General features: G+C 36.9%; 1 protein-coding gene across 2 annotated transcripts; it reads left to right on the plus strand.

Moving 5' to 3' along the window:
• Positions 1-4442: 4442 nt before the first annotated feature.
• LOC132032783 (DExH-box ATP-dependent RNA helicase DExH3) lies at positions 4443-22528 on the plus strand. Of its 2 annotated transcripts, none has more exons than XM_059422493.1 (19): positions 4443-4789; positions 6886-7040; positions 7131-7218; positions 7523-7759; positions 9973-10068; positions 10605-10793; positions 10960-11119; positions 11207-11337; positions 11758-11928; positions 12968-13240; positions 14354-14548; positions 15259-15462; positions 16889-16958; positions 17094-17242; positions 18224-18532; positions 18629-18688; positions 19868-20020; positions 20116-20226; positions 21086-22528. In XM_059422493.1, the coding sequence occupies exons 1-19, from the start codon at positions 4526-4528 to the stop codon at positions 21548-21550; spliced, it is 3480 nt and encodes a 1159-aa protein (XP_059278476.1). In that variant the 5' UTR covers positions 4443-4525; the 3' UTR covers positions 21551-22528. The 2 variants fall into 2 exon arrangements, with proteins under 2 accessions (XP_059278476.1, XP_059278477.1); XM_059422494.1 differs by having other exon boundaries at positions 4654-4789; positions 6863-7040.
• Positions 22529-24397: the final 1869 nt, after the last annotated feature.

Here is a 24397-nt window from a genome sequence, read left to right on the forward strand (position 1 = left end):
TCCCCTCAAATTAACCTTAATAATGTCACCCCAAAAGGGGGGGCCGGGGGGGGCCCCCGGGAACCCAAACCCTAGGGAAGCTAAAGGGAACATACATCACATTACACACGGGTAACGATAACTAACTAATAGATACCATTTTGGGGGACAAAAACCCCAAAGTATGTATAACGTACGTCGGGGCCCCCCCGGGGGGGGGAGACGGGGTTTTTTTCCCTTTTAAAGAAAACATTTTCATACAATTATAAATAACCCCCTTAGGGGTTGTATAAAAGACCCCCTTTGGCAGAAATTTTCCCCCCAAGGGGGGGGCCCAAAGGGGGGCCGCGGGGTTATTTGTGCGGGGCCCTTTCCCTTGTTTTTTCGAAAGGCCCATTTCCCGGCCAAACCCCGGGCGACCCCCCGGTCACTGGCAAAAACTTTACCAAAAATTTTACTCCTAAATTAAATTGGTACCCACAATTTCGTACCTTCTTTTTAAAAGCCACGCGGTCAAAAAAAGATACGTATATATAAACGTACATGAGAGCTCGAAAAGTGTTACAACTTCATCGGAGTGACATAAAATCTGTATACCTCCGATTACCATTATGTAACTACCATCGTCGATATATCTCGCATGAAGGATCAATAACAGCATACACGTACAACCATATAAACAAGATAACAACAGACAAGATCGATAATCATGAGACAAAAATCATTAATACTTATAAGAGGATCAAAGAACACAAGCATCTAACATTTCTAAGAGTAGTCATTATGGATATCATTAGTATAACATCGTATCAATATGATATGCTGCCATAAGAAAGAAAGGGACAACTTCACGATACCTCGGTCGTTCAAGCAATCCCAACAATCGAGCTAAGTACAACTAGTACGCCAATCCTATAGCAAAGGAATGTATAAATACTCTTAGATGGTTCTAGTATATCACTTATATCGACGATAATTCGATTCTAAAATAAGACGGGCTGCACCTTCCTTCATTATTTCTAGTCACGTAAGCCTTTTAGTACTCCTTTAATCAACCAACCCAAAATATACATCAACATCCCATAATATCTCAATATATAAAACAATATACTCTTCCCTTCTTCTTACTCAAGGAATATGACATTACTAGTACCTCCAAAGAATTTATAAGTGGTAATACATGTCGAGAAAATTTGAGTGAATATGTTTTAAAAACCCTAAATTCGTCTATTATTTAAGTAGCTTGATACATAAATTATTGAGTGTTCGCACAACTCTCCATTTCCAGGACTTTTTTTTTTCCTTCAAATTTCACACGCCTCTCAACAAGTTATGCCAAATAATTTGCTACATATTCACCCGTTTATTTTAATCTAAAGGGAGTTATAGTTCGAGAATAACAACAATACCCAATAATTTAGATATGAAACTCGTAAAGTAGTGATAACTTACGGGAACCCGTTTGGCCATAAAAAATATTTATTTATTTTCGGAATAATTATTCACTTTATTTGAAAACTAGGTTTTAGCTACGAAAAATGTCAAATCAATATGAAGTTGTATTTCAAATTTGGAAAACAACTTATAACCTGTTTTCTAACTCACTTTTTAATTTTAAAGTTGTATTTCAAATTTAAAATACACATTTAAACGTAAACATTATTCCACAAATATTCTTTTCAAAAAGTATAACATAAACCAACTTCATATTCCACTTCGACCAACTCCATAAATGCCAAATCAAATAAAAAATGAGAATTTGCAATTTATGGCCAAACGCCCTCATTTGTTTGCACTTAACGATGTTTGAATCTGAATGGTTCAGACCATAGGCCATTAAGTGTATTTATTTACATTAAAATCTAAGAACTTATTAGGTCTAAATAGGATCTTGGACAAAATCTTAAAATGAGTAAGAGGTATTTTGTAAGAATAATTTTTAATTTTTACCACAGGCTCCACCCCACCCCCACTCCCACCACCCACCCAACCCCCTCTCCCCACCCCACCCACCACCCATCATCACTACAAAGCATCTCCATCATTACTTGCGAACATAAATATTTCATTTTTTATTAAATAATTCGACGGCAAAAACAGCAGCTTTTGAACGTATGTATGCTGAACTAGAAGAGAAAGGAGGGGACCGTAATTGTTCAAAGCTAGCAAGGCGAGAGGAGAGAAAGGCACGTGACGTGGATCAAGTAAAACGCATCAAGGACGAGCATGGCAAAGTATTGTTAAGGGAGACTCTCATTAGACGAGACGATAAGGGTCATACTTCTCCAAACTCTTGAACGAAGAAGGGAGAGACATTGTGTTGTTGGGTGATTTAGAACATAAAGGTAGCGCGTCGCGATTTTGGCTATTACGCAGCAGTATTAAGGTTGACGAGGTTAAGCTGGGTGTTCGTAGATGCGCGGAAAAAGGCGGACCGACGAGATTCCGGGAATTTTGAAGAGCGCGGGCCGACGACAGCTTTGGGTCGACTAGGTTGTTTAATGTCATCTTTAAGACGCACGATGCCCGAAGAATGGAGGCGAGGTGTAATGATCCCTCTATATGTTAATAAGCGGAGATATCCGCAGTTGCAACAACTATAGAGGTATCGGTTGCTAAGCCATACTATGAAAGTGTGGGAGAGGGTGGTGGAGATGAGGGTGAGGAGAGTGTTACTGTCTATTTAAAACCCAAGCCGTATTCACGGGACGTTCAACTCGGCCTCCATCTTCGAGGGATGGGAAAGGATGGGGGAAGAAAGGACTTACACAGGGTTCACCCATTAAAGGTGCAGCAAATTTCCCAACGCCAGGAAAGCTGGGGGTTGGGTGCGGGTCTTAAAAGGTACGGGACATGGGACCCAAAAAACCGGGAGGAAAAGAGGAGACCCAGACCCTTTAAAGAGGGCGCCAGATCAACTCTTAGTGTTTACCTTTGGGTTGAGGATGCACGGAAATTCGGGAGGTCCCCCGGGTATGCCGCACACATAGCCCCGTTTAGGAACCAAAAATTTAAAGGGCCCGGAGGGAGACACCGATTTAAAAGGGTTTTGGGCGGAAAAAAAAGGGGGAAACGGAGGGGATTGGGGCCCCCAGGCGACTGAAGAAGGTTCCCGGGACCCGGGGAAAAGTGCCCGGGGGTTTTATCAAGGCAAGGGAGATTGACAGATGTAACCCGTATGGGGGGTGGAGAAAAAGGTCTTCCCGAGTGCTATGTGACAAGAAGGTGCCACCAAAACTTAAGGGCAAGTTCTACAAAGGCGGTGGTTAGGCGCTTGTATGGGGCGGAGATCATTGCCGCTTAAGATCTCTCACGTTCGAAAAGATGAAAGTTGCCGGGAAGAGAATGTTGAGAGATGGATGTTGGCCACGCCGGTGAGCCGACAGGGATTAGGAATGAGGATATTCGGGATAAGGTGGGGTGGCCTCGGTGGAAGACAGACGCGAGCAGTCGGTGAGGGTTTGGGCGTATGAAGGGAGGACGAGTATGCCCGGTGCGGAAGGTGTGAGAGAGGTTGGCGGATGGTTTCTGACGAGGTAGGGGTAGGCCGAAGAGACGGGGGAGAGGTAATTAGACACGACATGGCGCAACGCGACTTTACCGAGGGACACGACCTTAGATAGGAGGGTTTGGAGGACCCAAATTAAGGTAGAAGGCTAGTGATAGTCTCGCTATCCGTTCTTATTAGTAGTCGATTATTGCAATATAATTTTTTGCTCCGTTTCGTTATTATCCGTTATTTCCTATGCTTGATTATCCCGTGTTCTCTCGCTCCGATTTCTCGCTATTATCGTTATTTCCCGTGTTGTGATTATCCCGTGTTATCCGTGTCGCTTGCATTATTTCTTCCATATCGCTTTTGAATCTCTTTCCGAATCTCTTAACCTTATCTTACTTCTTTTACGTTTATGAGCGATCGGGTCTTTCTTGAAACAGCGTCCTACCTTGGTAGGGAAGTACAGACACTTACCCTCTCTACTTTACCCCACGATATTGGGATTTCACTGGGTTGTTGTTGTTGTATTAAATAATAATTTTATTTTATCAAATTTGTATTTATTTTCTAATATATAGTTATTGTTTTATCTGGATTGTATATTTATTATGTTTAAATAAATACATCACATACATTCAGATGTTATGCAAGACGTTTTAATTTTAATGAAAACAGATGAGGCCTAAGAGCTCGTTTGGTTAATGTTATCCAAAATTGGGCTATATTCGACATTATTATCCCACTCTCTATATTGGATAAAAAAACACTATAATTCCTAAATAACTTATCCAGGTTAGTTATCCCACAATTTCATCTCAACCAAATATGAGATAAAGCCATACTAAAATTTGATCTGAGAACTATTTTTGCTTATCCATCGTACCACCCGACCCCTAAATTCCTAAAATTGATGAACTTTTGCTTCGCCTTGTGAGATCCTAAAATTGGCCATTCATACTCAATAAATTTCCTAAAAGCTAGTATTAAGAGTAGCTAATGATGTAGTTCTGCCTTTACTCTTCACTAGTGTCATTTCATCAAACACTTAGAATGCATTCAAGATTAGGGTTTCTATTAGCATGCACTAAAAGAAGTTCTTCTCTATTATTCTCTTCCCAATCAAACCGCAACACATTGGCGAATTACTACAACCACCGAATTTTGATTAACAGTGATGTAAATAAGGTTAATTTCTTCGAAAAATCGAGTTTTCGTTTGTTTGGACAGTTGCGTGGGTTTTGTAGATATCCTGTTAATGCTGCTTTAGAGCAATTTTCAGATGATGAGTATGAATGTGACTACGAAAATCATCCGGTAATTTTTTTTTTTTTGTTCTTTCTTGAATGATAAAATATGCTGCTTTTTTTGAGAAACTGGTACTGTATGATTCAATATAGAGAAAATTACACTGTATGTTAATTGGGCCAACAATGCTATCAAAATTGATCCATTGTTTTAATTCTTACAAAAATTTGACCCCAACTTTTATCTGTGCCTTTGTATATGTTTGTATATGTTGGTATAAATGTCTGTATATGTTTGTATATTTTGGGCTATTTTTTGTAATGTAAGTTTTGGGCTATTTTTTGCAATGTAAGTGACCAACTTGTATATTTCTGAAATTTTCCCTTAAATATTCTGCTTCATACCTATAAAAGGCATAATACATAGATAGAAACCTTAAAGTGGCCTCAACCATACTCAAGGGTGTGGCCTAGTGGTCAATGAAGTGGGTTGAGCACTATGAACTCTCAGGTTCAATTTCTAGCAGAGACAAAAGCACTAGGTGGTTTATTCCCCATCTATTTTAGCATCGGTGGATAGAGTTACCTCGTACCTGTTGCTAGTGGGAGGTGGCAGGTATCTCGTGGAATTAGTCGAGGTGCGCGCAAGCTGGCCTGGACACTTCGGTTATTTAAAAAAAAAAAAAAAACTTGGCTTCAACTGGCAACTAAACACTCTCACTTTGAGAATGCACATCTAGACACTTCAACTCGTCTCCACTGTGTCTCGTGGACACCTGACGCTGATGTGGCACATAAATATTGGAGGTGTTTAGATGATCATTTTGTAAGTTGGAGTGTTCAATTGACACAGTGGAGGCGAGTTGAGGTGTCTAGATGTGCATTCTCAAAGGTGGAGTGTTTAGTTGCTAGTTGAGGCCAAGTTAAGGTTTCTATCTATGTACCCTAAAAATAAAACATTATTCTTTAATGTTAAGTTCTATGTCTACGAGAATCATTTGGATGAATGTTAGAAGTTTTTTGATAAGATTATAGGGAACTTTAAACATATAAAGTTGTTATCTTTTCGTGCTTCTAAATAGTGATACTTTACTATTTCGTTTAAATTATGATTATCGGCTATGTTTGGGTATCTTATTGTATTTGTTTGAATTTGATTTTCATTTTGACTTATTTTTTGAAAATTAAATGACATACGTTGAGGTGTTTCTTAAATTAAATGGCATACCTCCATTCTTAAATTTGCCGGGAGAAGAAACACCATTTTCTTTAGCACATTTTCCTAGATTATCAAATCGCCTTCATTAGTTAGAAAGTCTGCACATTGGTTTACCTCCTTCCAAATAAATTGATTGTGGTCTTATTTGCTTCTAACAAATACTTACAATTTTGATTCCATGCTTCTGTAGTGAGGCTTGAGCTAGGCTTGATCTTACTTGAATATCCTAACATCCACTTTACTTGATTATCTCTAAGAATTCCTCCAAAAGCAGGTTCACCAACTTGAGTCCTGACTCTGCCATCATTATTCAATTCAATCATGCGTTATTTAATACCACCAACCAAACTTTGCTTTAGTTATCCTATTTTTTTCTTTTGCGGCCAATCAAACATTGCATTATTTTACGCGAAATTTTATGCTGGGATTATTTTGCCAATACAATCACTAAATGACCCATTTAATTTCTCCCGGAGTGGAAGTTGCATTTGAAGTTTATTCTCCGGGTATTTTTTTTTTTTTACTTGAAACGGAGATAGTATATCCTTTTATTTTATGTTCTGCTAAAAATAATATGCATGACAATTGCGAATTGGTATGCGTATCTGCCTATGGCCCTATTTAATGTTACAAAAGATACATGGAAAAGAGTAGGGGTGAGTTGACTTGAAATGCGTATATACACTTCGATTAAGGAACTTTTGTGGCTGTTGAAGGAATTGGTGGTAGGTGATGTTGTCAGTATGTCAACGACCATTGGTTTTTGGTTGTTGTAGCTTTCAAATGAAAATGGCGAAGAAATTGTAAGGGAAGAAGAATGTTGATCTATTTGATCTTTATCATGTGTGCATTTCGGTTTATCTTCTTTAATAAATTTACATGCATATTTCTGGTATGAAGATTTATCAGTTAGAGCTTATTTAGGGACTTTGAGAGTTCAATGACAGGCTTCGTCATCAGTGGCCAATGTAGATGAGTGGAAATGGAAACTTAGCCTGCTGTTGCGCAATGAAAAAGATCAAGAAATTGTATCCAGAGATAAACGGGATAGAAGAGACTATGAGCAGATATCTAACCTTGCTAAAAGGATGGGTCTCCATAGGTAGGGAAGAGTGTTGTTTTGGTGATTTCTACTCACGTTGTTTGTTATCTCTTCGAGCTATATTTACTCGCTTCTTTTTGCATCTTGCAGTGAAATTTATGGGAAAGTTGTAGTTGTGAGCAAGGTTCCTCTTCCAAATTACAGACCTGATCTTGATGATAAGCGGCCTCAAAGAGAGGTAAGAGTTGTCTCCTAAACCATACAATTAGTTCCTTCTGTTATTGCATGTTGATGGGGATTTGAATATATGTGTGTGTGTGCATAAGAGTACAGTTTGAGAAATATACTTTTAAGTTGACATTTGGTTTTGGTTTTAATTTTATGTGGATCAAAAGAGTCAATTAAAGATAAAACAACGTAGAAATGGCATTGAGATGTAGTTATCGGAATGTGTCCTTGCAAGATTTCTTTTCTGTTCATCATTCTTGATTTGCTCTTGATTTTAGAAAGCAGACGTTGATTTTTTGATTACATTGACGCAGGTAGTAATTCCACTAAGTTTGCAGAGGAGAGTAGAAGGCTTGCTTCAAGAGCATATTGATAGAACACAACTCAGCAGTGGAAAAGCTGACAGCATTTTAGATGGTACTAAGTCCTCTGATATAGTTATAGATGCGAAGATGGATGAAAATCCAGATTCATTCTTAGATGGCTCTGTCATGGAGAAGGTTCTTCAGAGGCGGAGCTTACGCATGCGCAATATGCAGAGGGGTTGGCAGGTATCTCTCCGTGTTTTTAAAAAAAATTATATTTTCTTTATATTATGTGAAAAACATTACTCGTTTCAGATGCATGTCTCACTCTATGTTCCCGACCTTAAATTTAAAGATAAGGATGTTGGCTCCACTAGCGACCTCTTGGAAACACCTAACGAACAAAGATTAGAAGAGTATGTAATCTTGACATAAAGAGAGCGTATGATCTTGTTAGTTGGAAGTTCTTAATCAACATGCTGAAGAATATGGGATTTGGTAGGAAATGGGTCAGTTGGATACTCTTTTGCCTAAGCACAGTTAATAATTCTCTCCTTGTTAATGAGACACCAGAGGGCGTCTTTGGGTCCACGACAAGGAGACCCTATTTCTCCTTTCCTGTTTATACTAGTGATGGAGTGCTTGAGTTGTACGTTGTCTGTAGCACGGAGCAATGACTAGATAAATGGTTTCAGAGTTCATAAAACCCGTAATACTCTAGAGATCGCTGACCTGTTGTAATTAAAGACAATAAGACGGAGGATTGGGGATTAAAAATCTCAAACAACAAAATTAAAGCCTGTTGATGAAGTGATTATGGAGATTTAATATTGAGGTTGAAACGCTCTGGGTTGGTGTTATCAGGAACAAGTATGGTACTGATGGGCAATGGTGTACTAGAAGTTAGAGTATCCTATGGTGTGTCAGTGTGGAAGGATACTAGAGCTCTGTGGCCTCTCTTTAAGGTTAATACTAGGGTCAAGGTGCGCAACAGAGAAAAGTTTCTTTCTGGATGGATAATTGGATAGGAGACAGGCCTTTGAAAGTTCAGGTTCCAGATTCATTCAACTTGGCTTCAGATGCTGCATCTACATTGGCTGAGAATAGAGTAAATGGGGTGTGGTATATCAACTTCAGAAGAAATTTCAATGATTGGGAGGTGAACAGGGTTGCTGATTTTTTAGTCTTTTAAACACATAACAACAGCTAACCAATGCAGAAGACAACATATCATGGATCCCTAGCAACAAGGGTTTGTTCACAGTGAGATCATGCTACAAATTTTAACATAAGAGAAGAATTTACCAAGTCCTTGGCCGTGGAAACAGATCTGGAGATCCGAAGCTCCATTTGGGGTAGCATGATTTACATGGATTGTGTGTGAAGAAGCTTGTAGGGTAGCATGCTTTACATGGATTGTGTGTAAAGAAGCTTATCTCACTCATGAGAATCTCAGGTAAAGAGGTTTTGACCTATGTAGCAAGTGCTTTTTATGTGGGAGACATTCAGAGAGCATCTGCGATTTGTTTTTGTACTGTCAGGTTACTATGCAATTGTGACAACTTTTATTAGTATGATTGGATGCAACGGGTAATGCCAAGATCAACGAGTTCCTTGATTGGATGCAACGGGTCATGCCAAGATCAACAAGTGATTTGCTGAGGTGCTGGCACAGAAAAGGCCTAGGGAAGATAAAGTTACTGTGGTGGAATACAATTACCTTGTATTTGGTGGGCAGGGGCGGAGCCAGAGGGGTGCAAGAGGGGTCAATTGAACCCCCTTCGTTGAAAAATTATACTATGTAGATAAAGCAAAAATGATTTTTTTTGCTATATATAAGTTTTTGAATCCCCTTGGCATGACAACTTTTTTTTATTTTTTTTATTTGAATCCCCTTGAATTCCTGGCTCCGCCACTGGGTGGGCTGTCAGGACGGAAAGAAATAGGAGATGTTTTGAAGATTCTGCGAGCTCCATCTACAAGATAAAAGTCTAAGTGTATATTTTTGTTTTGCTTATGATGTAGGATGGAACACGTAAATGAAGCTTGTAATAGTTCTACAAGCATTAGAATCCCTACAAGATTACACGGGGCACACTTTTGTTGTTTGTTCTTTTGCTACATTGTACAGTCCCAACAGCACATCCTTTTCGCTGTTCTAATATTTTAAAATTACTTTGCCTTCTATAAAAAGTATTTTTGCTCAGAATGGTTTAAACAAATCTCCACATGGCGTGCAATAGTTAGCATTATATTGTCCTAAGGTGAATGTAGAGGATTTTTTTTGCAATGGAAGCTTTTTATCTAATCACAATCTGTTGTTTGTGAAACTATCTCTGTGTGTTAACTCCATGTTTCATCCGTTTTTCTTTTTTTCCCCTTCTTCAATATCAGCATCAACAAACTTTTGTTGGATGCATGTTCCATGTGTAATCATCGCTGGATTTTATTTTCCGCAGGAATCTCCTGATGGCAACAGAATGCTAGAATTCCGGAAATCTCTTCCTGCATTTAAGGAAAAGGAAAGGTTGCTCCAAGCAATTGCACGTAATCAGGTCTTACTCCAATGAACTTATGATTATTTCTCTGTGCAATCAAAGCATGTATGGTGATTGCATATGTCAGATGTGTGGCCCGAGCCAATGCCCTTCTTTATTCTTGAAGTTAAATTGCTTTGGAAGGTTCTCTTGCAAATTTATAGTCATTTTTGGTCTTCTTGAACGAATGAGCTTCTTTTAAAATGCATCTAAGCTTTTGCTCTCCTAGTTGCACAGTCAAGAGACTCAAGACCCTTAATAATTTTGTGATTGTGCTTATACACTGATAACATTTAAATGATCACATTTAACTGGTTTTGAATTCTCTAGTATATGGAGGATGTCCAGGGAACAGACTAGGACATATTCGTAGTGCATAAACCTATTGTAGCATTGGGATAAACAGAGAAGAGAACACTTTTTTTATAACTATTATGCGTGTAGTGATTCTTGAAGTTCGTGCATTGCAGAGTAGAAACTGCAAGGAACTGAGAATTGATTGTAATTGTTAGCTTGTTTTATGTCAACTCAGTCTCTTTTAATTATTACAACAGGTGGTAGTAATTTCTGGCGAGACAGGATGTGGTAAGACCACTCAACTGCCACAGTACATTCTAGAGTCAGAAATAGAATCTGGTCGTGGAGCATTTTGTAGCATAATTTGTACGCAGCCTCGAAGAATATCTGCTTTGGCTGTTGCAGAAAGAGTGGCTACAGAAAGGGGAGAACCTCTTGGTGACTCAGTATGCTACTATTCCTCTGTGCTCTGACTTTCTCTTAATGTTTGCGGGCTTTTGGTTAAGCTTTCACTGCATGAGACAGTCACAAAAGTTGAAATGATGTTTGTTACGATTAATTTTGGAAGCTTCTTTATTTTAGTTGCTGTTCTTCACAGAGTATTTTTGGTAGGTGGGTTATAAAGTACGATTAGAAGGGGTGAAAGGAAAAAATACACATTTGCTATTTTGCACGAGTGGTATTTTGCTTCGTCGTCTTCTCAGTGATCGCAATCTTGACGGTATAACCCATGTTTTCGTTGATGAGATTCATGAGCGAGGCATGAATGAAGGTACCTGGATTAGTAAACTTCAGTCTCTGGTTTTGGTTTTCTTATGGCAGCATTTCCAGTGCATTGCTAATTCTCATTCTTTAACAGATTTCCTGTTGATTGTGTTGAAGGATCTTCTTCCACGACGCCCAGATTTGAGATTGATTTTGATGAGTGCTACTCTTAATGCTGAATTATTTTCCAGTTACTTTGGAGGGGCACCTATGATTCACATACCAGTAAGCTACAACTTGGATCACCAGTCATTTAGAGATTTATACATGTTGGTATTTGTGTACTAGTTTAGATGATAGCAGTCCTTTTTTACTCTGATCAGTACTCCATGATTCCCCTATATACTCGATTCATGGATTTCTCTATGCAGCTTTGAAAAGAATGAGCTTTCCAATTTTCTGCCTTCTGACAGGTGCATGCATACATGCAAGATGGCCTATTATGTGGTCATTCACAGTATTAACTGAAAATATTTATATAATTCTAGCTTTACTTGAATATGTTGACTTTTCAATTTTCATTCCAGAACAATTTTTAATCTTACTGTATTTTTTCGTTAAACCAGGGTTTAGGCTGTTTAACTTCGCTGGATTATTTGACACATTATGTTAACTTTTTGACTAATTGCATTTTGTATGATATAGGGCTTCACATATCCTGTAAGAGCAAACTTTCTGGAAGATGTGCTGGAAATTACGGGATATAAGTTGACTTCATTCAACCAAGTTGATGATTATGGCCAGGAGAAGATGTGGAAAACACAAAAACAGTTAGCACCCCGCAAAAAGAAAAATCAGATAACTGCACTCGTTGAGGTTGTTATTCTGTTTGCAGTTGTGTTCTGTACATGTAATGATGTACTTTCTTATATGCTAGTTATGTGTTGTCGTCTTTAGTGATAGGGTTAGGTAAGGAAAGATGGGGTTCAAGCTATGGGAGATCCGAAAAACGAAATATGTTTGAGATCTAAGCAACTTAATATTCCTGCATAGGATCTTGATTTTTAAAGGAGTGAGTATCCTTTTTGTGTAATTACGTGCCACTTGAGCATACCTTTGTTTTACGTCACCTATCAAAAAAAGACTTATCGGTCTATCTACTTATCAAAAAAAAAAAAAAAAAAGACTCACCCTTCTATCTGCATAAAGTATTTGGTATTGTCCTCTCAGATATTTATTACTCCCTCCAGATCAAAAGAGCGTCCACTTAGCCATTTGCACCCCCCTTAAGAAAATACTAACTCCTAGATAAATAGAGATAATTTGACTAAACTGCCCTTAATTAAATATGTATTGGAATTTGATCACATAGCACTTAATAGGGGCAAATTTGGAAAAATAAGGTTAATTCTTTCTTGATTTGATGAGTGGACACTCTTTTTGACTCGAGAAAAAAGGGCTAAGTGGATACTCTTTTTGATCCGGAGGGAGTATTTCAAAAGATTTATCCCCTGAAAGAAGAAAGGTTTTCTGTTTGTAAGATTTTCTATTTTTTAGGTATACTTCTTGTGTAGCGGTGTGTTTTTGCCCTCTTTTAATGTAATTTATTACTCTATGTGACAAAGAAAGAAAGTACGTTTCTCCTTAAACCGTCAAGAAATGCATAAACTTTCACTGGAAAAAGGGTTTGTCGGAGTTGGTTCTGGTGAGAGAATGAATTACTGAGTGTTAGGCGTCTCCCAAGAGAGAGAACTACTCAATGTTGGTATTTTCTCAAATTTTCTTCCTATCGGGTTCTTTCTCTAAATGGTTTCGCTCTTGTTGGTTAGATGCTGTAGAAAGAAGTTGTCAGATTGCTGGTGTTGCAAGAAAAGATACGGTACTAATCTTGTATGAACGATGTACTATATGACAGGATGCTGTAAACAAATCAAACTATGAGAATTATAGTGCAAGGGCACGTGATTCACTAGCATGCTGGGCTCCTGATTGTATTGGATTCAATCTTATTGAGGCAGTCTTGTGCCATATATGTCGGAAAGAACGTCCAGGTGCGGTGTTAGTATTCATGACTGGTTGGGAAGATATTAGTTGTTTAAGAGATCAACTTAAAGCTCATCCCCTCTTGGGTGACCCAAATAGAGTGTTGGTGCTCACTTGTCATGGTTCTATGGCTACCGCTGAGCAGGTAATACTGCTTATCTCTCCTAACTTCGATGCCTCTTCATGTTTTGTAGTTTGCAGTTGTTTCCCCTTTTCTTTGAATGTATACAACATATCTCCTTCATTTTCTTAATATTGGTGCTTGTAATTATTGTACCAGGATCTGTTCTATAAGTTACCTAAGATTCACTTCTTTCACTTGTTTGTCAACTATTTTCTCTTCTCTCTTTCCCAAAAACTCAAATAGAAAGTCCTGGCCTCCACGTGTTCCCTATGTTAAATGATACGCATTAACAGTTTTCATAATTTTTTCGAGCAAAAGTTATGGTTCACTTTCTTGATACTGTAGCTCTAAGTTCTTTCTTTACATCGATATGCTTAAACATGGGCTTTCTTTACAACGCTCATGATAATTTTGCCGAGTCAAAGATGGATGTTTAACATGGGGCCAATGTGTTGTTAACTTTCTTTTTTTTGGTCATGATTTTGGTTTCATGAATATTCTGTTGGCAAACTGAATTACTGAGTGATCTATTGAAAAAAAAAAAAAATTCTTTGATTCATGCTACAGCCTTCAGTTTCATCTCTCACAATTGGAGGCATATATTGACAGGGCGATTACCCACCTAAAATTTTTAAGTTTGGCCCACTCCATTCAGTAGACTTGTTAAATCAAAAGTGAGAGTTTTCTGTATTGTAGGTATCTTGATCTTTCCTCTTGTAGGTCTCTACTATCAAAATTTCAAGTTTCCGTGAAAAAGCCAGTAAGGGTTTCAACGATCTCCAGAACCCCCCTCCAAAAAGAAAAGGAGCCACCTCTATTTTGCGCTTTGGGTACACAGAGAGAGGATCTCTGTTTAAAGAAATATAAGGGTGTTGTTCTGGAATATGTCTGCCGCCTTACACCACTAGGATACTAAGAAATTTGTCTGTCCCAGTTCACTGTACATGCTTATCATGGTTAAAAAAAGAAAGTTGCACTTCATCCTCCTTGTTTTGGTTGGAAATTGTGCTACTAATTGCAATGGAATATCTATGTTTTACTAGCAGTTCAAATGTGTTATTACTTATTACTAGAAGTGTACTTTCCTTTCTTTGGCCGTATGATGTTTTGACGAACTTAAATTGTAATCTGCAGAAACTCATATTTGAGAAGCCACCTCAGAATGTACGTAAAATAGTACTTGCAACAAATATGGCCGAGGCAAGTATTACTATAAATGATGTAGTCTTTGTAGTGGACTGTGGAAAAGCCAAGGAGACGACTTATGATGCGCTAAATAATACCCCATGCTTATTACCCTCATGGATTTCACAAGCTTCTGCTCGACAGGTAAGTTGCTTGAATGAAAAGCATCTTCTTTATTCAAGCCTAAACTTCCGTTATGCAATTCATTTTTTACCTTTTACTATCTTTTCACACTAAATTCTCGAGCCTTCTTTAACTCTATCACCATAGAGAGAATGGACATTTCCCCCCTCATAATTAACATGAAAAAGTTCTGTGCTTGGATGGTACTTCAAAAACATGATAACAGTACCCAATCAAAAAAAAAACATAACTTTTGTTTTTGGATTTCTTTGGATGATTTTCTTGGTAGCTCGATATACTGTTAACAAATATTTTCTGTTGACTGAGTTTGAGGATTAGCTGAACCTTGTAATCTTTTTATATTTTGATTTCTACTTGTTTTATAAACCTTTTGCACACGGGAGGGAGCCCATCATGCCTTTTCTTGGTAAAACTATGGCTCTGTTTAAAAGTCACATCTTATCTGAGACCCGTTGTTCTGTGTTCACAAATGTTATTGTTGAAAAAGTAAGACATGCCTTTTCACATGCCTTCAGCTGCTATGTAATTTGATTACTTGACAAAAACTAGGTTGTACATTGCCTTGCAGTAACATCTGTTCAATTTCTTTGAATATCTGATGATAAAAATGTGAATTCTTCTCAGTGTTATCTTTGAGTCAGATTTTGATGTTATGTTGGATGTTCTTGTCCTTGTTTACTTATGGAGCTGTCATATCTCTCACGTTGCAGAGAAGGGGCAGGGCTGGCCGTGTCCAACCAGGCGAGTGCTACCACTTGTATCCACGATGTGTGTATGATGCTTTTGCTGAATATCAACTACCTGAACTCCTGAGAACTCCTTTGAATTCTCTTTGCTTGCAAATAAAGAGTTTACAGGTTGGAAGTATTGCTGAATTCCTATCATCTGCTCTTCAGCCACCAGAAGCATTGGCTGTAAGTGGTTCCTTTCTTTATGCTTATTCTATGTTTGTTTATGCTCTTTTCTGGATCAATAATAACTTTTATGTTTGTCACAACAATAATAACTATGCATTAATCCAAACTAGTTGGGTTAGGAATCTTAGGATCTGAATCCTCAAATCCATTTCACTCCATTTTGTCCTCCCCCATTTCAATACTTAGCAATTTGTCTTCTGGAGAAATTAGGGGTTTCTAAGCTAGGAGTTCTCTAAAACCACACTTATCCCTACATTGACAACTTTTACGTTTTAAATCTTGGATGTAATTGTCCTGGGTACATTGTTGATAATCGCCAAAATACCTTTCACTACACTGAACAGCCCCCACTCTCGTTTCTTGTCCTCCTCCTGTGCTGTTAACTTTCCATCTCTACCTCTTCACTCTTGTTTTTCCTTTTATTTGAATATTTTGCACTATTTAGGTTTGTTTTACTCACAAAGTTTAGTCAAATTATTACTTACTATATGCTATTTAAACAAATAGTTTGTATTTATTAAAATAATCTTATCTTATCAATTTAGAACTTAAAGTGAATTGAGACAAATTAATTTGTTTTTGAATCAATTTGAAGCTAAATATCTTGTCATAATCAGCTATTATTTTCGTGTTAACAACTTTAAGGGCAGTTAAGTATTTTTAACAGGAAAAAGTGCTTAATCAACTGCTATTTTCAAGATTCAACACTTTTATCCAAACATGTATGCTTGCTGTCCCATGTTATCTTTCACACTCTTGTTTTTAGTCTATTCAAAAAATAAAATTGATATCTTTCTCTTTTTAGAAACAGATGTTACCATTGCCATTTTACCCGTGATGACATGACTTGTTGAAACCCACTTCAGGGTTGAAGAAATCATAGAACAATAATTGCACACGCTGGTTTTTTCAATTGTGGCGACAAAAAATGGATAGCCTCCTCGCTATTTTTACCATTAAACATACCGAATGACATCAAAATAACTCGATAATTGAGCAATTAGACTAAGATTGGGCATCAAAATCACTATATAGAGTAGCCATATCTATTCATCCACATATAAATATTGAAGACTTTGTTAGACTTATAAATGTTTTCTATCATCTATTATCCAACAAGTTATATAAATGTGGCTTGCTGAATTTGCTTTCATAATTTTCTTGTTTATTGATAATTTTTTTTATTGTTCCTTGTCCTGCAAATGAGCAGGCATGAAGGTTGATTGATTTTAACATGTGACCCTGTATGTTTCAGAACGTTAAATATGGACTTGAACTTGATTTTCTCTTGGCTTGGTCTTGTGACCGTTGCATCTTAATAGGCTTACAAGTTCTTATGATGCTATACACATGCCATTTAGAATAGAGGTTCGCTGTCTTATTTTCCACCTATGATTGAAATTGCAATGTCCATGTACTGCAGGTGCAAAATGCTATTCAGTTTCTGAAGATGATTGGTGCATTAGATGAAAATGAGAATCTTACACATCTAGGTATGTGTTTTTTGAGGAGAAAAATATTCTGCTTCATGAAAATGTTTATTGCTTCAATGATTTTTTTGACGAGTTATGTTTATGACCTTTGTTCTGAGGTTCATAAGTTATATCTTTGTCATTTCTTCACAACAGGAAAATTCTTAGCAATCCTCCCAGTGGATCCCAAGCTTGGAAAAATGCTCATTATGGGCGCTATTTTCCGTTGCTTTGATCCTGTTTTGACTATAGTGGCTGGTCTTAGTGTACGGGATCCATTTCTGTTGCCTCAAGATAAAAAGGATGTAAGTAGAAAGCAATTTGCACTAGCCTGCCCACATTAAATTCATTTACTACTAGTTGGTATTATTTCTGCCTTCGCTTTGTTATACATTCTTTCTTATTTTTGTTTCATGTCCTTAATTTTTCCACCACTTCAAGATTGCTCATCCCTGCTTCTTTCCATGTTTGCTCAATACATAGTTATACATACCACTTTGCTGTTTACGTATTGACGTAGGTCAATAACCCACAGTTTTAAGAGGAGGTTATCTTGATTCTTGAAAGAAAAATGTTAAATAATTTAACTTTTTTTTTATTCTCAAAAAAATAAATTTAACTTTTGCCACTTGGAATGGATTTTTGGAGAAGTTAAAAGAGTTTTAGGTTGAAGGAGTTCTTATTCAGCAGTTTGACATTGATGTGGCTTTGGCCAGATGAACACAAAATATTTAAAGGAAGAAGGAATAAGAAGACTGATAGAAAATGCATGTATTTATGCCTGATCAAGGTGGGAACTCTTTTTAAACAGGTTACTCTCCCTTATTCATAGAGGAAAATAAAGGAGACTAGGTTCGATCAAAATCCTTTTTGGTTTTCTGTTCTTTTGATAAATAAGTAATTTTTTTATCAACATCCAAATCTCGCATTAAGATAACACTGGATTATGGACCAAAACGTCTTGTTGAAAGAAATTCGATATCTGCTCTATTCATGTGCTGAACAAAGAAAATTTGGCAGTGTGTGTATCTCTTAAAGACCTTCCAGTATACACGACATAACTAATTAGGAAGACATGTCAACTTCATTTCCTGCTGTGCTAGATGGCCTTATGCAGGGTTCAGGACATTTGAAGAACATACTAAGTTGGCATTATTCCCATCTGATTTATCTTCTCATTTTCAACTCTAGATCGAGCAGCCAGCACAGTATAACACTTCACTAGATAATGTTTTTTGGTTATACTAAATCTTGTTCACCAATATTGATCAACTCCCATTTTGCAGTTAGCGGGGACAGCAAAGTCCAGATTCTCAGCCAAGGACTATAGTGACCATATGGCTCTTGTCCGTGCATATGAAGGATGGAAAGATGCTGAAAGGGAAGGTTCTGCCTATGAATATTGCTGGAGGAATTTCCTCTCTGCCCAGACTCTTCAAGCTATCCATTCTCTTAGAAAGCAATTTATCTTCATCTTGAAAGATGCTGGATTGCTTGATGCTGATACTGCAACTAACAATAAATTAAGTTACAATCAGTCTTTGGTTCGTGCAGTCATATGTTCTGGCTTGTATCCTGGAATTGCATCAGTGGTGGTACGCAATGGTTCTATAGTTCTGATTTATTTTCGTGAATTTATTTCAGTCCAACTGTATATATATATACTTATAAGAAATCATGTGCATATGCAGCACAGAGAAACATCAATGTCCTTCAAGACTATGGATGATGGACAAGTCTTTCTTTATGCAGTAAGTTCAACGGACATTTTTTTGGAAGTTATTTATTTAGATTACGAAGTTAGTGAAAATGTTTTGTTTCTGCTCTTTCTTTTTTCGCTGGAGCCATTTAATCTATGTGGTGTCATGGGAAATATCATTATACTTCCTGATGCAATTATGTGAAGTACAAACCATGTGTCCCATCCCAATATGGAACTATTGGTATTAGGTTAGTTGTCCTTGATTCTGGTAACAACAAAATTCTTGCTAGAAACGTTAGTTCCAGCTCTTCTTTCGTTTTTCAACTACGGAATGACTGCGGGTAAACGGCGCGTAGGCAAGTGAATTCACTTTAGCGAGGGGCAACAACGGCTGGAACCGTTCCTGCTAAAAGCAAGGACCTACTTACTCATCCTAGGTGTTAGCAGGTATGGAAGAGTCCCCTCTTCAACCTTGAAATATTATATCAAGCTGACAGACAGCAGAGACCCACAATCATTGACAAAGAGGAAGGCTTGGAAAGGGATCAAATCTGTTGAAAACAAAACATGTTCTCTATCTTCCCCTTCTTTTGCAGAAGAAACCTACCAAAGGAATGTCTTTCTCTCTCTGTTAAATTTTTGATGGTGGGAACTGCACTCCTTGCAGCAGAACCTTGCAAACAGTACTTGCTTTGCGGACAAGTTCCCCAGAACAGGAAGTCGGTGCGAGTTCCCCAGGCCAAGAAGTCCTTACAGTTATCTTTATACTAGTTAGTCTCTTATTGAATTAACAACATTCTTCTGAACACTGTAGATGTGACAATTATAATGATCAGTAGGGTAAGCCATTTCATGTCTAAGAGGTTGTAGAACAATTTCCGTTTAGGAATTGATGAAACAAATAGAATAGTTCCAGGAATGAAGGAGCATTGGAGGATTAATAAGAGAGTCTTAACTTAGTTTTGAGTTTGTATTAGCTGCAATTCAGGAGATACTGGTAGTCAATCCTTCAATTGCTTTAAGCGGTAAAGATGCCATTTAATTACCCAAGTTCATTGCCGTAACATGATATTTACACAAACCAGTTACTTTGGACAGCCCCTTTCCAGTTAGGAGGGTGGACTTGCACTTTAGCAGTTGAACTATTGTGTTACTTACAAACGTATATTTCAATTGTGAAATTTGTCATATTGCTGAAGATGTTTGAACATCTCAATTGTGTCTTCAGAATTCAGTCAATGCTCGTTATCAAACGATTTCATACCCTTGGCTGGTGTTCGGTGAAAAAGTCAAGGTCAATACAGTCTTCATACGGGATTCTACTGGAGTATCTGATTCGATTGTGATCCTATTTGGTAGTGCTCTAGACTGCGGAGATATGGTAACTTTTTCTCTGCCTAGATGCTTACAGATTGATATCCTTGAAGCTGTTAAAGGCTGTAGGTTCCTAAATCTTGTGATTTTTTTTTCTTTCAGGCTGGGCATTTAAAGATGTTGGGTGGTTACATAGAGTTCTTCATGGATCCTACTCTGGCGGATTGCTACATAAAGCTCAAAGAGGAGCTCGAAATGCTTTTGCAAAAGAAGGTGAATTTTCCAGGATCGTGTTTCCTCTTTCAATGCATTCTACTCCTAGTTATGGACAATTTTATTTCTGCCAGCTAGACAGAAAGCGGCCAAGCGAACTATACTACTTTAAGCATGGTATTCAAGTAACATTAAGTTTCATCTTTAACTAACTGTTCAATGTTTCATAGAGGCTAGCTCTGCATTATCTTTATCAAAAGAAACTAGTTCTACATAACCACGATGGGAAGTTTATATCTCACCAATTGAGAGTGCATCTTTGCCTACTGCAAACTAATATCTAAAATTGCTCTGTCGAGTTCTTACTGTAACTGCTGCTTTATGGAGGTTGGCACAATAATATGTTCTATATTTTAGACTGCAGTAATACTAATTCTTGTCAAGGAAATATAAGTTTTAGGTTTGTTATTAGTTAGTTATATACTTACTCACATTAGTTGACGTGCGCGCAAGCTGTCCAGGACATCACAGTTATAAAAAAAAATTGCTTCAGCAACCATACTTCAGCTCCTCAGTCTTTCTCCATATGCATCTGGAGTAATTAGCAATTTTGAAAAGCCACTTGCCACTAAGGCTTTAGTAACACTTCACTCAAACTTGTCCATCATCCTTAGTATGGAAGTAGAAAATTTTATTCCTTGAGGTTCAGTATGACAATCCCATGTTTTTCTTTATAACACTCCTGGAGTTTTTGAATTTTCACTTTGAAGAGAAAACATCTAATCATATTAAATTATTTTTTGTCCTTCGTTGGATGTTAATTTATTTTAAATAATTTCCTATTTATTTTTTCATTCACTGTTTTTTGGATGATTTATCAAAAAAGAAAAAGAGTTACACTGGTTCTTGGATGATGCAGCTTCAAGATCCTGAGGTAGACATCCACAAGGAAGGCAAATACCTTATGCTTGCTGTTCAGGAACTGGTTTCAGGGGATCAGTGTGAGGGCAGGTTTGTGTTTGGTCGTGAAAACAAGAAGCCTAAAGATTCTAAGGACACTGATAGATTTACCAGGGATGGGACAAACCCAAAGAGCTTGCTGCAGACCCTACTTATGAGGGCAGGTCACTCCCCTCCCAAGTACAAAACAAAGCATCTAAAAACAAATGAGTTTAGGGCACTTGCAGAGTTCAAGGGAATGCAATTTGTTGGTAAACCGAAGAGAAACAAAACTCTTGCAGAAAAGGATGCTGCAATAGAGGCACTGGCATGGTTAACTCAAACATCTGAAAAGAATCACGACGAAGACGATAAATCTCCTCCTGATGTCACCGATAACATGCTGAAACTTCTTGGTAAACGCAGGAGATCAAAGCGTCGTTGAGGTAGGACACCAGACATTTTCTAGAGTTGGTAATGTGGACCATTAAAAGGCAAGCTTGAAACTTTCAGTTGATCAACCTCCAGCCTCAGTTATCACTTGTGGAACAATGAACACTCAGTGGGTGCTGCTTGGCAAGACCTGGTAATGGTGGTGCCAGATTTCACCCTGGTTTACAATTATCAGGTTCCAGTTTTGGCCCTGGTTTTCAGGTATCAGATTCAAATTAGGCTCATAAAAAAAAGCGTCCATGAGCGCAACGTAGGGCCACGGATTGTCACCCCAAGGCTGCATTAATAAACTAGAACGGTTGACCGGATTGTAAAAATAATGGAGCTGTTGGAGGTTCTGTTCTTCGAATTGACATAACTGCTAGGTCAGATGTGTTGCAACTAACAGGGATCCTGCAACCATTTCTGTTTGATCACCGTGGCTTGTTCTTTGGTGTATATAATAAAGTGTCATGCTTCCGCTATCCCAGAACTGTCTACGAGAAAGTGACTTTAGCTGAATACACAATTCTGCAGTTTTACAAGGAGAGTTTCAACAGCTTGTTTTGAATGTGAATTGAGCCGTCTCTTAAGGATTCTAGACTCTATTGGAGATCGCGGATTATGGCTTGAACAGGTTGCTCCTCCCCCTCAACGGAGTTTGTTGCTGTAATAAAGACAATGTGGAAAATTTGTCGGTAGGCGAGTAAAATATTCACTCATATCAACTTGCGCAGAGAACCAGCAGAACACCGGAGGAAGCCGCTAACATTATGTAATTTCTAATTAGATCTTATAGGTTTTATACATCAGTTTATTTGATCGTTCATTGTAACTTTTATGCATTAGCTTATTTATTGTTGTAACTTAACTATAGATTTCAGCTGCATATATTTGAGCAGCATCAAACTGGTCTTGTTGTACTTGGTTTCTTATAGGAATACTTTTGTAATTCGTGAGATACGTTTGTTCAATGCGAGATTGCAAGACTGTAAGGGTTGCCTCTGGTTGGTTACCTTAGCTAATAAGAATTCCCTACCTTGTTTAATTGATTTGGGCTTATTGATTAATGATCCAATTATAAATTAACCATTTAAAATTACAAAAATTGGAGGGCGGTAAGTTTTTGGACCGCTTGTTAATATTACACTGTTTGGAATTCATTCAAAATTTAGAGAGTAGGCGATTTTCTCCGCAGCTTCCTTATTTCAATTCTCTCTCATTCAAAATTGGGGTGGTCTTTAACTTTTTGTCAAAAAGTTCATTATAATCGGTAATTTTTAGGTACAAAGTTCATACACCTTCGCATATATGTATAATTTTCGTATGTAATATGTATTCGATAGATTCTTATAATTTTTATATATGAAATAAAAAAAAATAAAAATTGATTATTATAAAGTACATATAAATTGTATAAAATCTAATCAAACTATGTATAAATTTTGAGAAAAATATGTATAATAAACTTGTAATTGATACAAACCAGATTTCATACACTAGAAAATAAATATATATTAATTTTTGTATGCAATATGTATAAATGTATAAATTCGTTATAATTTCTATGTATGAAATATGTATAAAAGTTGTATGTATATTGTGATTATGATAAAGTACATATACAATCTGATCAACGTATGTATAGATTATGAGAAAGTATATATGTATAATAAGTTTTTTGATTGATCAATGCAGGCTTCTGGCAACATTTTTGCAATTGATATCGAATTTGTTCGCATTTCATACACATTATGCCGCCTATATCTAAAAAATGACATATAGCAGCTCTACACACATTTCATACATATATTAGTTTTCAACATTTTTTAGGCCTCGTTTATATTTTGATTTTCAAAACACACAATGATCATATATATAGCCGAAAACAATACAAATCAATTTTTATATACAATTAATACACAAGTTAGTAATAAAAAATACTTTGTAAGAGTTTGAAAATTTTTAGGCATAAGGCAAACTATTGTGAATTTTTTTTAGGAGTATAGAGAGAGATAATTTTTTTAAAAAAGAAGTTGAATGATAACTATCATAGAATTAACCACATTTGAATTTTTAGGCAAAGGGCTAAAAAAAACTAAAGATTTCAAATTTGATTTTGTTGGTATGTTTTAAAATTAAAGACCAATGCTTTTGAAGGGCAATCAGCACAAAATAAACATTTTCCCTTATAAATTAACCAATTTTTTTAGGGCGGTAAGTTTTTATATAAATTGGGCAAAAATATCAGACATAACCAAAATATGAAAGAAATGGCAAAAATATCCTTAGCTAAAATATGAAAGAAATGGCCGCACCTGCACTAGGTGTTTACATCAAGTCAATGGATGCACCTGTGTTGAAATATACACACTTATCTCTTGACAATTGTTAATTAATACATATTTTTACTTCATTAAATTCTTTAACTTTATTAAGTTATATTGATTTAGTGTAAGAATTTCCGTCTGAGTAATCAAACTCCAGCATCTTTCATGATGTTTTGAGCTAGCACAGTTCAAACTCCACCATTTTTTTATGGAGTTTGAGCTGTGGTTTTCGAACTCCAGCATCTATGTTTGGAGTTTGAATTGTGTTACATATTGCTTACTTTTGTCGGTTGGTAATATGAATATTGTAAATATTTCTTTGTAATAATATAAAAAAATTCAATCTATCATGTTTTACTTTTGTTTTTTCATTCGATGTTCGGTACACCCTTCGTGATCTGACTAATTCAGATTTATGCTAGAAAGTCATCACATAACTACTGGGTTCACGTGTATCCGATAGCTTTTGTCTAGACCTGCATATGTATTAAGAAATCCACTAGATATCTATAAATATTTGACCATGAACC

Source organism: Lycium ferocissimum, chromosome 10 (assembly GCF_029784015.1).
Source record: "Lycium ferocissimum isolate CSIRO_LF1 chromosome 10, AGI_CSIRO_Lferr_CH_V1, whole genome shotgun sequence".
Classification (NCBI taxonomy): Eukaryota; Viridiplantae; Streptophyta; class Magnoliopsida; order Solanales; family Solanaceae; genus Lycium; species Lycium ferocissimum.